The sequence below is a fragment of the Colossoma macropomum genome, unplaced genomic scaffold (genome assembly GCF_904425465.1).
Source record: "Colossoma macropomum unplaced genomic scaffold, Colossoma_macropomum, whole genome shotgun sequence".
Taxonomy (NCBI): Eukaryota; Metazoa; Chordata; class Actinopteri; order Characiformes; family Serrasalmidae; genus Colossoma; species Colossoma macropomum.
The window spans coordinates 29,620,456-29,638,114 of NW_023494809.1; the positions used below are offsets into that span (position 1 = coordinate 29,620,456).

General features: G+C 39.5%; 1 protein-coding gene across 1 annotated transcript in view; it reads left to right on the forward strand.

Moving 5' to 3' along the window:
• LOC118799056 (cadherin-7-like) overlaps nt 1-17,659 on the forward strand; it is a 231,750-nt gene that overhangs the window by 42,601 nt on the left and 171,490 nt on the right. The window contains exon 2 of the mRNA XM_036558750.1: nt 15,554-15,848. Within this exon, the coding sequence (XP_036414643.1) occupies nt 15,554-15,848 (295 nt within the window). The remainder of the gene's footprint in view (nt 1-15,553; nt 15,849-17,659) is intronic.

Sequence of the window (17,659 nt, forward strand, 5' to 3'; positions counted from 1 at the left end):
TGTGTGTTTACATATTCTTTGTATGGTGAAAAAGTTCTTCGGATTGATGGAGAATGTGTTGTATATTTAACTGGATTTAGTGCACTGCAGTAAAACTGAATTAAACCTGTAGTATTTGTAGGTTTATTATCATCATTATCATTATTAGTATTATTATTATTATTATTATTAGTAGTAGTAGTAGTAGTAGTGTAGTATTAGTATTATTAGTATTATTATTATTGTATTTGTACATATGTGGCACTACAGGTTCTATTTTGTCTGTTCCAACTTATTAAATCTCAGAAAAACAAAATATCATGATACATATTACGTATCATGAAAACGTCTTGAAGTATCGTATTTTTGCTATATCGCCCACCCCTAGTGGTGAAGTTGACTGTCGATTGTGGTATGCAACCAGATGTGGTCATGTCAGGGCAGTGCATGAATCAAACTCCCAACTGTGACGCTACCCCACCTCCACATGGAAAACTAACTCCGTCCCAGTAGCACTTTAGAATTAAAGAGGTTAAACACCTTTACCTGACAGGGCTGCCAAATGAGCATGTTGTGTTTGTTAGCTTGTTGGACTCACACAGAAGTAAATGGGTCTTTCTACATAAATGTCCATTTTTGTGTCCCTAGCATTTACAGATATATTACACATACAAAACGTGTTAGGGTAACAATTTATTTATATTTTAAAATAAATCAATAAGTTATTTTAACAATTACATCTACTTGAGCCTCGATTTAGCAATATTGGTTTTTAAATCAATCATACAGAATTCCAAACACCACAGAGGAGCTTGTCCTCACAGTCATGTGTAAAGGCTGAGGCCATATTTTAAAGAAAAAAACATGTTTTTCTGCCATTTTAACTACAATAATCTAAACATAACTATGGATTATATAAATTAAATGACATAAAGAAAAAAAATGGCAAATAAATATTATAAAATATATATTGAAAGTTCCCCAGGAGTCGTGTCACTGGGGTTACCGTGTAACAAAAAATCTCTTATTTTGAAATAAAAATCACACTGATGACATCATTTGACTTCCTTTTACCTGTGTTCTGAGGATCTATGAAGAAAAGCACATGGTGAGTCCACTGAGTCTTTCAGTTATCAGAGATTTTCTCATTTAGCTCATGATTTCATATGAAGCTTTTAGCTGAAGTCACTGGTGTGACCGACTTTATTCTGAGGTAACTGTGAAAAAATAGAACACAAATGGATTAAATTACAGATTTTAGTGGATATTCCCTGATTGACAACATGTGGTTTGATGCTCTGTAGCAGCCATTCTGTAAAATGCATTGTTCATTAAAATGTCTCTGGTGTTCCTTTATTATGTGTAACACCAATGAGGATCAGTAACACCAGTGACTCCTATGGACAGATAGAAAAGTGGATGTTTCTGTAGAATGACCCAAATCAGTTTGAAAGCTGTCCAGCTAGAAATACAGTGGTAATGGATGGCCTGCAAACAAATAAAAAAAAACAACAAAATACTGTAATAAAGATGTAATAATAGCCCTAACAAGGCTGAAACAGCCTTAAATTCAAGGCTTAATTCAATGATTTATTATAAATACCACAATTGCAAATATTTACTGTAGTATTCTCCTACAAAGCCTTCACTCACTGACACTGTCCCAAAACACAAAAGCGAGCCGTGTTTATCAGCCGCTGGCTCTCTGTTCCAGGAGGTTTCAGTATGTGTTAGTGAGTCTGGGTGTGTTTGGTTTATATTTATCTTCATTTATATTCATTGACAGGACAGTCAATAAGCAGAACAGCAGCACATGCAGAATAAAAACAGTCCAGCTCATTTCAGTTTGAGTTAAAGGGAACTTCCACATCGATGGAGCTGCGTGTGGGTGTACAGTGTACATTACACTCCAGAGACACAGGAGATCAGGACCATATCGAGTTATTTCACTCAAACTATTGATCAAGAACATCGTCTGGACTTCAGGTTGTCTTCTGAAGTCCCAGGGCATCTCTGGTGAGGAGTAAAGGCCATCACGTCAGCGTCCAGGTCAGGTTCAACATCTCTTTGCTTTAGAACTGGGTCTCAGTCTATAGTCTCAGATCCCTTTGTCCACTTCTTTCATCGTATTTTATTTATAGTGATTTATTGAATTGGCCAAGCTGAGGCCGAGGCCATATTGACCTGCGTCCACGAGACCAGTCATAAAAACAAAGAACACACGATGCATTGGCAGATGTAGAGCCGCGCTATAAAAAGCATTCACCCTCATATGTATGTTAGTCACCCGACAATTTTCTGAAGTGATTCCAGTGGAAATCAAGTACAGCAATTTTGCCGATTTTCAAAACTCGCCGAATACCAGAGATGCTTTAAAGTAAAACACTCTTCTGCTAAAATCAGTGGACGCAAATGGAGTTTCAAGTGTAATACAATCAAGCGATTAAGTGAGAGTCCGGATTTCTAAATGTCGGCAGAGTTGTGATGTAAGGTGACAGATTATGTAATAAAGCTAATGCATAGGACAGTTAGAGGGTGTAGCATTATGAATTTTGTTGGAGATGACCAGCTGACCCCTCAGTACCATTCCCAAAGATGAATACATCATATAGATCACACAATACCACCTGCTTTTGACCTGTACCAGTGCAGGACCCTCAGGGTCTTCTAGGCATTCAGAGAAGGACTTAGGAATTTGGAGAAATACAAAAAATAATGGTTGTTCAGTTTTATTTAATAGAATCATCATGTTTATTGTATTTCAACTTTCAATGCTCCTTCATTTCATTCTATAGTTTTTGCTTGGAAACTAAATTGCCCAATCAGGATTGTTTTCTCTGTGGTATCCGAGTAGATACAACTGAGCGAGCTCTCCTATTGGTTAGGACTTCAGGAGCTGGACTGAAGACCCAATATGTCAGATTAACTACTAACACAATTTAGAATTGCCAGTGGAATCAACTGATTTCCAGTGGGTGGAAACAATTTCATGAGAAAAATGTCACTCTAAAGGCCTTTTCAGGTGGGATTAGTTTCCATGGTGACAAGCGTAATGCCAGATTATCTCAGGATGTCTGTAATCTTGGCATAAATGACAGAGATGGGAGCAGTTATTCAATTTGCGCACCCGCTTTAATCCAGAAACAAAGAGAAAACATGTTACAAAAACACATTTAGCTGTTATTCCATTTAATCTATCCATCTGTCTCGCTGTCTTCAGTGAACGCAGTGTGTCATTAGTTTGGGAATCCACAGCCAGCAGTCAGCATCACCGCATTACATCAACCTTTCTCTGTAAGTTTTGTGTTTTAGTGTTCTGAGTTGTACACTTGAGTTATGACAGAGCACATCAGCTTGATTTTAGCCTCAGAGAACACAAGTAAATGCTTCTTTGAGCTTCTGCACTTAAAAAACTCTTTTTCCACAGAATATGACAGAATTCTTACTGACTTGTTGATTCACACAGGATTAATATAGCCTGAGGTTATTTCTACAGCATGTTTTATAGAAGGTAAAACACACCGGAATGCAGGAGAGCAGTCTGTAAAAATGACTGAAATTCAGACAGGAATAAAATCACTGAGAAACAGCAGTAACAATTAATGTAAACCTGATCCTGTATGAATAGGGTTTAAGACTTCTGGAAGTTCTAGATACGTCACTGACTGCACATAAGAGTGAGATTCTAACCAGGTTTCAGTCAGAAGTTGGAAATGAAAAAACGGTAACACTTTATTTTGAGTGGTCCTTTGTAGATGATTAATAAACTCTTAATACAGTATCAATAAAATGTCAACAACACATCAGTGAAGTAGCAGTAATGCAGCGTCGTAATAGACTGAGGTAAATATCTTCTAGGTGAACTGTTGATACATGACAGACATTAATGCATTATTGATATGTTACATGAAGTAGACTTCATATATTACTTCCATTAAACAAAACCCAGACTCACCCAAAACCCAACCTCACCCAAAACCCAACCTCACCCAAAACCCAACCTCACCCAAACCCTAACCTTACCCAAACCCCAACCTTACCCAAAACCCTAACCTTACCCAAAACCTAACCTTACCGAAAACCCAAAACCTAACCTTACCCAAAGCCTAACCTCACCCAAAACCCAACCTCACCCAAAACCCAACCTTACCCAAAACTCAACCTTACCCAAAACCCAACCTTAACTAGCCTTACCCAAAACCCAACCTTACCCAAAACCTAGCCTCACCCAAAACCCAGCCTTACAGCCTCATCCAAAACCCAACCTTACCCAAAACCCAACCTTAACCCAGCCTCACCCAAAACCCAACCTCACCCAAAACCTAACCTTACCCAAAACCCAACCTCACCCAAAACCAACCTTACCCAAAACCCAACCTCACCCAAAACCCAACCTTAACCAGCCTCACCCAAAACCCAACCTTACCCAAAACCTAACCTTACCCAAAACCTAACCTTACCCAAAACCCAATCTCACCGAAAACCCAACCTCACCCAAAACCCTAACCTCACCCAAAACCCAACCTTAACCAGCCTCACCCAAAACCCAACCTTACCCAAAACCCAACCTTACCCAGCCTCACCCAAAGCCCAACCTTACCCAAAACCTAACTTTACCGACAACCCAACCTTACCCTGCCTCACCCAAAACCCGACCTTACCCTGCCTCACCCAAAACCCAACCTTACCCAGCCTCACCCAAAACCCAACCTTACCCAGCCTCACCCACAACCCAACCTTACCCACAACCCAACCTTACCCTGCCTCACCCAAAGCCCAACCTTACCCAAAAAACAACTTTACCCAAACACAAACCTTACCCAAAACCTAACCTCACCCAAAACCCAAACTTACCTAAAAACCAACCCTATCCAGCCTCACCCAAAACCCAACCTTACCCAACTTTACCAGCAGTAAATATTGGAATGTGCTAATCTGAGCTAAGATTCATGTCAACTAAGAAGAATTAAGTAGAACAGAAGAATCTTGAAATGTGAACAAAACCTCATGAGTGGTAAAGATGGTTGACTTTCATTTGTGATTTCTTTCTTCAGCAGATTTTAAACAAGGTGTTTTGTGTAAGGTTGGATTTTGGGTAATGTTCAATTTTTTAAATGCACAAATTTTACATTAAAACAAAGTGAGAAATAATTGTCTTGATTAGCAATAATGATGACCTATACATATGAACATTTTGCACACACGTAAAAATCAAATCATCTTTAATGCTTGCGAGATTCTTTTCACATTTCATTCTTCTTTCATTCTCCATTTTATTCTTTATAGTCAACGTTGATGTTAGCTCAGATCAGCACATTCCAACCTTTGCTGCTGCTAAAAGCTCAATATTACACTCAGTACTGGATCAGTAATGAATCCAAAGGTTGTGAATAAGGTAGCAGAAGAAGTAACTGCAGTCGTATCCATACATTGAAAACATGAATCTAAACAGATAAATTACTTTTGAGGTTTAATGTGGCTAAAATATGGTCCTTGATAGTCGCTGGTTTGTCCCTCCTTTCAGAGCTGTATCAATGCAATGTAAGGATGCCACTCAGCATTGACTGCATCTTCACTGGAAGAACATTCAGATAGTTTCACAAACAAAACTTGAAGATTTTTGGGCAAATGCCAGCAGTCAGTGGATGATACGGGGCGTTAAGTGTCCTGATTCTTGGAAATCAGTGCAACAGCAAGAACTTCCACACAGTTTGCACACTGGTTTCAACAGACATTTAGTTTTGTATTGTGTTTGTGTTGTATTTGATCTCAGATCAGCTCTAAGATGTTTTGTTCCACCAGAATGAGCCAAGTGTAGGCAAGTCAAACACGTGGGCTAGCAGTCCTAGCACTGGGCTCAACTTCCACTGATGAGTTCAGCTACAAATTGCAAAAGATACCAGGACATTTGGTTCCTATTTAGAGTGCCAACTCTACAGTAAAGTCAGCAAAGTCAACAAAGTCAACTAAAGTCAGTCCTATGAAGTGAAAACTCTCAAATCATGTTTATAATGAAAATGAGCGAATCCCACTCGCGGCTCGATCGATCGAAACGTCTTTAGCATCTCAGCTGTTGATTGTTATGAAATCACAGAGGGTGGGTTTAAATTCGGGTTACTTGCTTCTTCAGAAGCCTTCATGGTTGCGCTGTACTCCTCCATCAACAACAACAACAAAAAACCCTCTGTCTTTTTGAGGGTCTTGTATTTGGGGCCATGTTTCCAGCTCAGTGGAAGTAGCGCTCTTCCATTCCACTCAAAGTGTGGAGAGAAGTTTTCTGCAGGCGATTGTTGATTTAAGGGGTTTGTTGAGCAGCGCTGCGCAGCCTGGCTGCGAGTACTGTTGCCAGTCTCGTTCACAGGATGCTTGTGGGTATGGACTTTGTATTTTTCGCTTGGCTCAAAACCGTACGCACAGCTCGGCGAGGAGAGGAAAACTCAGCTCCACCCCCCGGGGAACTGAGAAACACAAAGCCTGAAACTTTTATGCAGCCCTTTTTATTTATTTATATATGTATATTTATTTTATTTTTACTCCCCAAAAATAAAAAAAAATAAATAATTTAAGAAGAATCTTTGCCGTCGGAGGACTCCGGGGAGACGTATTCAGTGGAAGAATTTCAGAAGAGAAATACTCCAGTAGAAAACAATCCTCTGGTTGTTTTGCGCCGTGTTCGCTGTCGTGTACATGTAATTGCTGGGCATTCAGTTGTACGGCATTCAACAAGGAAACTGTCCCCATCTTAATTAATATGTCACTGTTTTTCTTGCCTTGCCAGCGCTGGCGAAAATCACATCATGTTGATAACCAACAGTTAACTGAAGGCGTGAAAGTGGTGAACAGAACCATTTCAAAGGAGGAACAAACAGGCTTGATGATGTGGTTGTGCACATAAGACGTCTGCATGGGCATGAAATTAAAGCCTGAAAAAGACCCATATCTGCCCAAGACCCAACCAGACAGTTGCAAACGGTTTTGAAGTGTTTTGCTTTCTTACTAGGCTCGTGAGTTGATCCACAGATAATGTCTTATTGGAATAAACTGGTAATACAGTGTTTATCATCAGTATATTTTGTGGAATTGTTGATTGTAGCTGTTTGCTAAAGTTCACTGTATAAATGCTTAACACTTCAGCCTGAGTGCGTTTGACTTTTCCATCAAAACCAATGCACCTCTGGTTTCCTTTCCACAAATCTGAAGCTGTTCTAAATGTAGCTGTAGACACTGAGAGAGAGACACTGAGAGAGAAAGAAAGCACAGGAGAAAAAATGCGTGAGTGCACACAATTTACGTTAACTTTAGAAAATCCATAATTGTAAAAAAAATGTCATGAAGCAAACCAAGCACAATGATTTTTGTGACCTCTAAAATTCGGAGCTAATATTATGGAAAAATGAAATTAACCAATAATGTTATGTTTTACCTCCCCCTCCCACCACCCCCACCCATCATCGAGAAAGCCTTCTATACCTTAATTATGATTATTTTATTAAAAATAATGATTGATCATTCCAAATCAATCATAACTCTACCAAACTTTACTGAATGTTTCAGTAGTGACTGTTTCAGTGACAATTTCAGCTCATTTTGAGCTCAGAAACTCAGCCAGTACATGACCAGCAAACACAGCTTTGAACAGCTGTTCACACAGAAAATCATCATATTTTACATTAAAATACTAAAAAGTGCTGATCTGCAGAAAATATGACGATTCATAATGTTCCACACTGATTTTCAGACTTTGGGACACATTTACTTCAAAACAATGGGATCTAACTGCTCACCATGTGGCCATGAGGGACAGGGATGCAGCCTCACTTCCTGCTCTAAAATGCAGGGGCGTGGCTAAAACAAGGCTCTGCCCACACACTAAAATTAAAACTAAAACTCTTTGTTCTGGTAGTGACAAACATAGGATTTTTTGAATAAAGTTTTTTTTTTTTTGCCTAAAAAATGAAAACTCATGCCAAATATAAATATTTCAACTTCACATTGATAGACAGATCTTGAAAAAATGTAAGTATTATTTCTACAAGTGTAAATTTAGGGGTTTGGGTTTTCTCCTAGTAGAAAGTACCCTATAAATAGTGATTTTGTATACATTTAGCTTATTACTATCTCTGTTTTTGACTTTGGGTCTAAATGGATCAGAACAGAATCCTTAAAAATATCTGAAGTCTGAATTCTTCACGTTTTTTTTCTTTATTTTATTTTATTATATTATTTTTATTTATTTATTTATATTCTACTGTGCAAGTGCAGTTTGAATTAATTCGGCAGAATAGTTCCTATATTAGACTCAAGCCAGAAGACACTGCTTCACAGCCAACACAAACAGTGTGTTAGCTATTGGTTGCCTGTTTCAGTAATAGATGCATCTTAAAGTAGCTGAATTCACTATTTTGTAGGGGTGTCTGGATTACACACACATGCTGGAACATTTCTATTTCCGAGCATGATCCATTCCTCATCAAATTATGACGCAATATAAAGCCCGGCTGTTGCTTTCAAATCATATGTGAGAAGCAGAGTGTAGAGAAACAGAGATATAATATTTTGTCCTGAAAGCGTCGATATGTGCATGTATATATATGTGTAAGCACTGTATTGTGGTTTTCGCTCAGGGGTCAACAGTAAGTGGCAAACGTCTGAAGAGATGAACGTTTTTCACGAAGCTGAGAGATGTGGTGGTGACACAGCTAGCCTCTGAAACTTGGCCCATCACTTCGGTTGGAAAGTAAACAGACAGTGGAGTGAGTCACGCGATCGTCCTGCAGGCCTGTTTACATACAGACTGTCTCAAAGTGTCAGCACTGATTTGCGGAGAGCGTTTTTTTTCCATTCAGCCCTTCGCACGCCCTTATCCATGCTAACAGAACCGTATCCTTAAATAGAGCCGGGCTGCCATGTGTGCACACCTCGGAGGAGACGGGGAGCAGAATTTTACACATTCATTTCCATTTCTGCAAGACGAGCAACTGTAGCACTACATGAAATGGACATTTTGTACATTCAGGCCATGTGTTGGTAAAACTTTGTAGGTTGAATTAAAATGAAAGAAAACTACACACACATATATATATATGGCCAAAAGTATGCAGACACCCCTCCTAATTACTGAGTCAATTTGTTTTAATGACATTCATTGCTAACAGACATACAAAATCTCATTCTGTTGTGGTGTGGAGGAACTCCAACGGTCTGCACAGAACCCTGACCTCAACCCCAATGAACACCTTTGAGATGAACTAGAACAGAGATTGTGAGCCAGACCCTCTCGTCCAACATCAGTGTCTGACCTCACAAATGTTCTTTAGACAAATACAGATGTGAAACAAAGTCATTGAAATCTACCGTCTGGAAAAAGGTGACAAAAACATCACTGAGGCTCTGGGACTCCAGAGAACCACAGTGAGAGCCGTTATCCACAAATGGGGAAACTTGGAACAGTGGTGAACCTTCCCAGGAGTGACCGGCCTACCAAAATTTTACCACGACGCGTGTAAAGTTCTTTAGCTCAACTACCAATTTTGCTGGGCTTTAACAACTTACATGGCCAGGGTCCAAAAACAGGCCCAAAGGTTATTACACAGATATAATCTAAGAATAGCTCAGCCAGTTTGGACTAAAGTCCCTGTGTAATAAGTCTGGGATTTTGAGGGGTTAAACTTCCTCCTCCTATCCTCATCTTCTAGTGCCAACAGGGGTACTTACCCAAAAAGGTGATCTATTACAAAAGCTTAATTACTTCTCTCAAAATGTAATGGGGATACATCCTGAAAGAAAACAGTCTCACTACTCATTACTTTACTTCTGAATTACGTTTTAAAACCCACACAAAAACTCTAAAAAATGATGTGTTAAATAAAAACACGCTTACTCGTGTTACCTGTTTTAACACCTTTTGTGTCGTAGTGTTTTCTGATTTAACACATTCTGTGTTAAAGTAACTCAGTGTGTTATTCTTAACTAGACACAGAAATATTTCAACACATTCTGTGTTACAGTAACTCAAAGTCTTTTGTGTGTGACTGAACACTCTGCTGTGTGTAGTTGGAGACAGAATGTGTTGTTTTTTAACACATCTGTTTTGAGAGTGTACCAGCTGAATCAGTACACTACTTTATATAGAAATAATCAGCCAGTCACAGTAAATACCACTAAAAAGGCATATCACTGTCCTGCCTTTGAACTGGACACAGCTGACCAGCCAATGTGAAAATATGGTCAGAAAGTCTAAGTGATGAGTAAAAAGTGCAAACTGCAGAAGAAGCTGTCTGATTTTTGAGATCTAATTACATTTTGGAGAACTCAGACGTTCATCTTATGATGAGTAGATCACGTACATATACGAACACTCTGAGGTCACATGGAGCTGTAGTCCATCTGTTTCTCTGTATACTTTGTTAGCCCCCGTTTACCCTGTTCCTCAGTGATCAGGACCCCCATGGACCCTCACAGAGCAGGTACTATTTGGGTGGTGGGTCATTCTCAGCACTGCAGTAACACTGACGTGGTGGTGGTGTGTTAGTGTGTGCTGCGCTGGTCTGAGTGGATCAGACACAGCAGTACTGCTGGAGTTTTTAAACACCTCAGTGTCACTGCTGGACTGAGAATAGTCCACCAACCAAAAATATCCAGCCAACAGCGCCCTGTGGGCAGCGTCCTGTGACCACTGAAGGACTAGAGGATGACCAACACAAACTGTGCAGCAGCAGATGAGCTATCGTCTTTGACTTTACATCTACAAGATGGACTGACAAGGTAGGAGTGTCTAATAGAGTGGACAGTGAGTGGACACAGTGTTTAAAAACTCCAGCAGCACTGCTGTGCCTGATCCACTCAGACCAGCACAACACACACTAACACACCACCAGTGCTGAGAATGATCCTCCACCCAAATAGTACCTGCTCCATGAGGGTCCATGAAGGTCCTGACCACTGAAGAACAGGGTAAAAGGGGGCTAACAAAGTATCAGAGAAACAGATGGACTACAGTCTGTAACTGTAGAACTACAAAGTGCACCTATATAGTAAGTGGAGCTGATAAAATGGACAATGAGAAACAAGGAGGTGGTCATAATGTTATGCCTGATCGGCGTATATATATATATATATATATAACAGTTTTGAAAAGAGATCTATAAAGCACCCAAAGGGTTCTTCTACTGTTAGAAGAACATTCTCCATCAGTCTGAAGAACCATTTATCGATGCAAAGGGTATTTTGAGTGCTAATGGTTCTATGTAGAACATTTTCTTTACGAAAGAACCTTTGATGAACCATCTTTTTTAGAAACGTACAGTTGGGAAAACACTGTGAGCCCGATGTTAGCTGGGTGGCTAACATAACACTAAGCTAATTCCTTCAGTTAAGGTGGTCCGCTAGCTATCGCGCTCTTGTAAATGAAGTTAATCTCTTATAGGTGGATTCCGCAACTGCCAGCTAACGCGAATAGAAGGATGTAGAAACACTACAGACAAACCTTCATTACACATTCAGAGAAGCTTAAATACGCTGTTTACTGGGAGTTCTGGGACTCGGAGCAGCAGGAGAGTCACTTTATACATAGCTGACTTATACTTACTGATAACTCTGATTGTTGCTTTGGCAGATCTGATGCCAAATTTAGTCCTGATCACCCAAATCAAACCAAAGGAAACAGCAGTAAAAGTAATTTTAGGAATCTCTCAACCTATAAAAGACTGACAGCATTATTTCTCTGCCAATCGACTGTGAAAACATCACAACAAATGTAGATAATCGTTAGAAGAAAACGGTAAAAGTGAGTATAAGATTTTACCCATCATTCACATCAGAAATTTAGTTACCCCTTTAGAATAAGACTACCCTTATAAAGTGTTTATGAATGGTTTAAAACGAGTTTATTATTGGTTATTAACTAGTTTATTCATTCACACTTAAAAATCATTAATAAGCGGTTACAAAACATAAATAAAAAGAGAAACAGTGACTTGTGGTTTGCCTAACACACTCATCTATGCAGTGAAAGCTCAGACCCTGCTGGTTTGTGACTTTGTCTATTTCATCAACCAGTAATAAACCTGTTAGCTTTATCACACATTCACATCCATCAGATATAAAAGCTCACTTTTGCTCACCTTTTTATTAATGTGTTATAACTATTTATGCATGCAAGGTGTTTATGACCTAATTAATTGCCATTAGTAACCTAATTTTAAACCATTCATAAACACTTTATAAGGGAAGTCTTATTCTAAACTGGTAGAAAGGTGGTAGAGCAGAAAAGCAGGTTTAAAGAGTCTTTGCACTGGAATTCCTGTTGCTCGGCTGCACTATTGCGGTCAAAAGAGTCTTGTTACTGATTTTTTTATGCTGTTTATATATTTCCTGTGTGGGTGGGCTGGTGTGTGTTATGTGTAGTGGTGTTTATTTATGTTTTGCACTGTTGACCAACAGAATTTACCATGTGGATGATAAAGTTGAGCTTGACATGATTAATCACACAGTTACATGAATGAACTGCATTTGCATTTGATTTGCATTTTGCTCCAAGTCGGCACTTCAGACTCTCCAAGAGGACAGTTGTTTTGGCAACACTTTCTATGAATACCATGTCTATGAGCATCTATAAACACATTCATAACATGTTATAATGAATTCAGAAGACATCATAAACACAGCTATAAATATTTTTAAAAATTAATTACACTTTATAGCAATACTCATTATGTGTTATGAATTGTTAATATAATGCATTAATAGTGTTAATAATATGTTATATTGATAGTGTCAAAGAAGTCAGTCAATCAGTAAGATTAATACGTTTATTTACGTCTTTCCATGATGTTATTTCTCAGTGCTGGAGCTGTTAGAGCTGCAGTTTTGGGTCTTCAGTCCTGAATATTCAGATCCCCAAACAAGCCGTCCTGCCCAGAGTTATTACTACACTGCACTCTCACTGTAAACACTACATCACATCACAGCACACCCAGTACCCATCAGCCCCTCTCCTGAACCCCCTCTGACATCACACTGAGCATGAGGTCACTGTGGAGTGAAGGCCTGGAGAGAGAGAGGCAGGTTAGCAGAGCCCTATCACTGTAATGTGGTTCTAACAGTAACCACTAGAACCTTCACTGTGTGTCATCACTACAGTAATGCTAATTTCTGCTAGCGCTCTATTGGATATGCAGTGTTAAGTTAGCGCTGAGCTAACAGTGGTGCACACTGACTTTCCCATGTTGGTAAAACTCGACTGATGGAGCTCTAGTTTCAACTCTGACATCTGAAGCTTTAATGAGCTTCACTTTGTGTGTTTTAGTGTTTCAGTAAATCAGCTTGAAGCTTCACTCTGAATATCGGAGGAGCCTTTAGTGTAAAACATGCCTCACTGTACTGACAGCTGACAAACACAGCTTACAAGCTCTTACAGCATGTTATTAACACTACTTATAATGCATTAACAATTATAATGCAAAAATGTTACGCCTCTTTATAAATATTTATAGCCATGTTTATGATGTCTTATTGATTCATTATTAAAGCAATAAGCCAATAGAGACCATGGGTTACTGTGATTTTATCACGGGAAGGGTGTTTATAGGCACGACACAAAGCAGAGTATAAACTCCCTGCCCTGTGATAAAATCACAGTAATGCACAGCCTCAAGTGGCTTATTGCTTTTATTAAACGTTGGCTAACGTAAAATATGATAAAATACACAATTTTTCAGAAAATTATTTATTAATAATAATCAACAATCAAGTATTCCGCCAAGAAATGTAGTTCTTTTAGAGTATTATATCGTTGCCAAGCAACCATGGACCCCTAAATGAGGAGAACGTTTGGTCGCCCATCGCTGTACACATCACTGAGTCTTATTTAGCACCAATCCAGCGGCGCCCTCTTCTCACGCTGGGGCTGAATCTCAAACCACTCCCTGCTCCCTACATAGTGCATTACATAGGAGTTTAAATACTGGATCCTGCAGCCCAACAGAGCAAAATACAGCTAAGAAACAGTCATTTGGGACATTTGGGAATGATGCACTGTTTGGCTGTAGAGGCTAGAATTTCTAAACTGTCATAGCTAGAACACTATTTAGGGAGTACGGAGCCGTTTGGGATTCATCCTGGGTTTGATACGACTTCTAACTGAAACACGAACATTTGAAGTGTGTAAAACATTCAGGTGACATTTTTAGACTTTTATGCTGCAGTTTTTCAGGTAATCATACTGTAAGTAATTTAATTCAAGCCTGTGATATTAATGATGGAGCTGTTTAGCATGTTTGCTATCTTTTAGCCTGTTATCTAGCTGACCAGCCTAGTTCTAGATAAGATCATAAGTCCTCAGCCCCTCAGTTTAAACAGAACTGGGCTCTCACATCATCAGTACAGTCGGTCCTCCAAGTGAGCAGCAATAGAGTCAAAGATTATTCATTAACAGCACAAGGAGTTCAGTTGCTGTGAGGCGGTCATAGCTGTGCGTATATCATGGATTTTACAACTGCTTCCAACGGCTCAGCCAATCAGATATTAGGACCAGAACTACCTGTTTTATAAAACATTTTCTAAATGTGTTCATAGGTTCTTATATACATGGTATTCATAGAAAGTGTTGCTGTTGTTTCTGTCCAATGAACGAGACTGTACAGTTACTTTGCATCACATTCCAGCCCTGATAAAACACGTCCTCCTCTTCCACTTATAAACACAAATATATTATTGATTAAAAGTTTAAAATCTGCACTTCAGGCTGATCATCTCTGCTCGTTTTCCTGAGCTACGGAGAGAAATAGTTGATGTTTATAATTAACGTTTGATTTCTTCATGCTCCTGTCATTGCATCCTTTTGTTATTGTGTTGAATGCAGTTAGGGAATTTCTTGTATTTCATTTGAGGTAAAAAAACAATTGGCACAACAATATGTTCGGTGATAACGGTGCTGCTATAAATACAGTTCCTCAGTTCTTCACTTGAGTTGACTCACTGATGATTTGACTCAGGGCAGTGGAAGAAGAGCAGACAGAAAAATCTTCAACAAAGAGTCTGAGTGCATATTTTAGTCTTCTAGTTCATGGTTTTGTGCAAAATCTCTCGTATATCACAGATCCTCAGATTTATATAATACATGTGGAGAGAGTGAACGTTATTATTGGCAGAGTGTCTGCATAGCTTTGCAGCTTCATTCTGTATTTTAATAGGATAATTAAAGTTGTATTAACCTTTAAACGTGCGTTTTTACAGCCTCAATGTGAGGGTTATCAGTGTGATGCGAGCTTGTAAATGCACTCTTTTACATACTGTATTATGGCTACAGCTTGGAGAGGCCTCATGATATCTTTACGTTCCTCTCTGCGGTGAAAGATCTGTGAATTCCAATGAATCTTTTATGGATGTGAAAGGATTTTTCAGTATCTCCATACAAAACAGCAAAACACCGTGAACGACTGCAGTCGAGTGTCTTATAGCCCTTCCTGTCATGTTGAGTAGGATGAGGAAACACTTCAAGACGGAATAGAAGTGCATCAATGTTCCGCGGCAATGTTCTTTGTCTCTGACTCTGTCGTTATCCTCCTCCTTCTAGCTCCACTCAGACGTAGATAAGGGAGATGGAAATGTGAAGTATGTCTTGACCGGCGAGGGCGCATCCTCCATCTTCACCATCGATGAAAACACAGGGGATATTCACGCCACCAAACGCCTGGACCGCGAGGAGCAGGGATACTACACCCTGCGGGCGCAAGCCGTGGACCGCGACACCAACATTCCAGTGGAGGACGAGTCGGAGTTCATCGTCAAGGTGCAGGACATCAATGACAATGAACCGAAGTTTCCAGATGGACCGTACACAGCTGGAGTGCCCGAGATGTCTCCTCTTGGTGAGTAGTAGTTCATCCCTCCTTGTGTCCATCTCTTCTTAAACTCTCCATTAAAAGCTCTTCATATAACATAGGTTTCATATCAAAATGCTCCGTTATCTTCATCACTACTTTCCAAAAGCGCTGCAGCAACTTCAGCAGCTGTAAACTCTCTGCACGCCATTTCACATGAGTCTCCGATGTGGATGGAATGAAGAATGAAGGGTTTCTGGCGTGATGGTCAGTGCTTAGTGATTTCCTGAGTGTCCATTGGTCAGTTTCACACAGAATGTAGACGGACACACCAATCCACCAGTTCCACATGGTGAGAGGCAGATGACGTGTATCTCAGCCCCTCTTCATAGGCTCATAACTCCGGATGTGAGTCTCGTATGATCTCGTGATAAGATGGGATGGAAAGGGCGACTCTACAGATTCAGGAAGTGTTTGAACTGGATTTCTGAGCTGGATCATCACAAAGACACAGACACAGATATAGAAACAATGAATTTGATGCAAATGTGCATTCGTGGACCTCAGAGGGTTAAAACCTGAGGTAACCTTAACTGGGTGGCTGGTATCTTTAATTTAAAAACATGTTCTGTTTTAAAACATTAGGTTATGAACAAGTACAAATACACACTTTTCCTCTGAGAAAAACTTATTCTGGGCTCACAAGTGGACCTCAAGCCCATTGTTGTACCTTTGAGGGAGCGTGTCCTATTGTCATCATCCCTCATCACTCATGATTCTCAAAATCAGCATCAGTGAGTTTGTGCATGTAGGATTGAATAATACAGATTGTCCCTCTTACGCTGTTATAAACTTAGGTGTATAAAGTTAGTATAATGTTAGTTGTGCTTCAGGCTTGGACTGAGGGATGTTAATCAAGTGTGCTCATTTGAATGTTAGGCCACACCTGAATACTTCCCAGATAGATCTGACCAGCCGATTCCACTGGATTTAGTGCAGTTTTGTCATTCATTTCTTGCTTTTTCACTCAAACCTATATTAAAGATGGTATCATACTAGCAATTTTAATATTTGTAATATTGCCTTGTATTTTAAAACTGCTAGCTGTCTTAAGTAGGGCTAAAAATAAGGCACCGTATATGTGGAACTGAAGTGACTGAGTGGAAAAGTGATGGTAAAAACATTGAAGTCCATTCATAAGGACTATATTCTTTTAAATGAACTTTATTTGAACTTGAAGCCCTCAAAGCAGCGCAAAAATGCCTTATCTATCCTCCACCAGTGGCTGGTTGCCCCAGCTGTGTGTAAGAGCAAACATAGGCTATTTGTAATGTAAGTGTTTATTTACTAAGTTCAGGTTTATCATCACTAAATCAGAACGAGCTGCACCACAAACTAGTTTTAACTTTGAGCTCAGTAGTTATTAAATATTTACACCCTCCAGAAACCAAACAGAGAACACGAAAAAAGTCCGAAAACATGACTTTTTTGGTTCACTAAGCTAAAAACTCTAAACTCTGTACGCTGTGATTTTCCTCACAGCTCTAATCGTTGCCCTGGTTTAAACTCCAAGCATGAAGCTAAACACCCACAGCTCCAGCTCAGAGAGACTCAGCAGCTGCTCAAATGGCTAAACTGAGGCTGCTGTTGTGTCGGTTATCCAGAAACCGGCGTTTAAAAATCAGCGTATTTGGTTTCTCAGTGAAAAATTACAGAATAAACAGAGGGTGGCTGTAGATCATCAGTTTATTCAGTTTATCCTGTACACATTGTTCTCTTATAGGCTGGATATTCAGTCAGAGCAGCTGCCATCGCGTTTCCATGGCAGCAGGTTCAGTTCTGATCATGTTATCGTCATG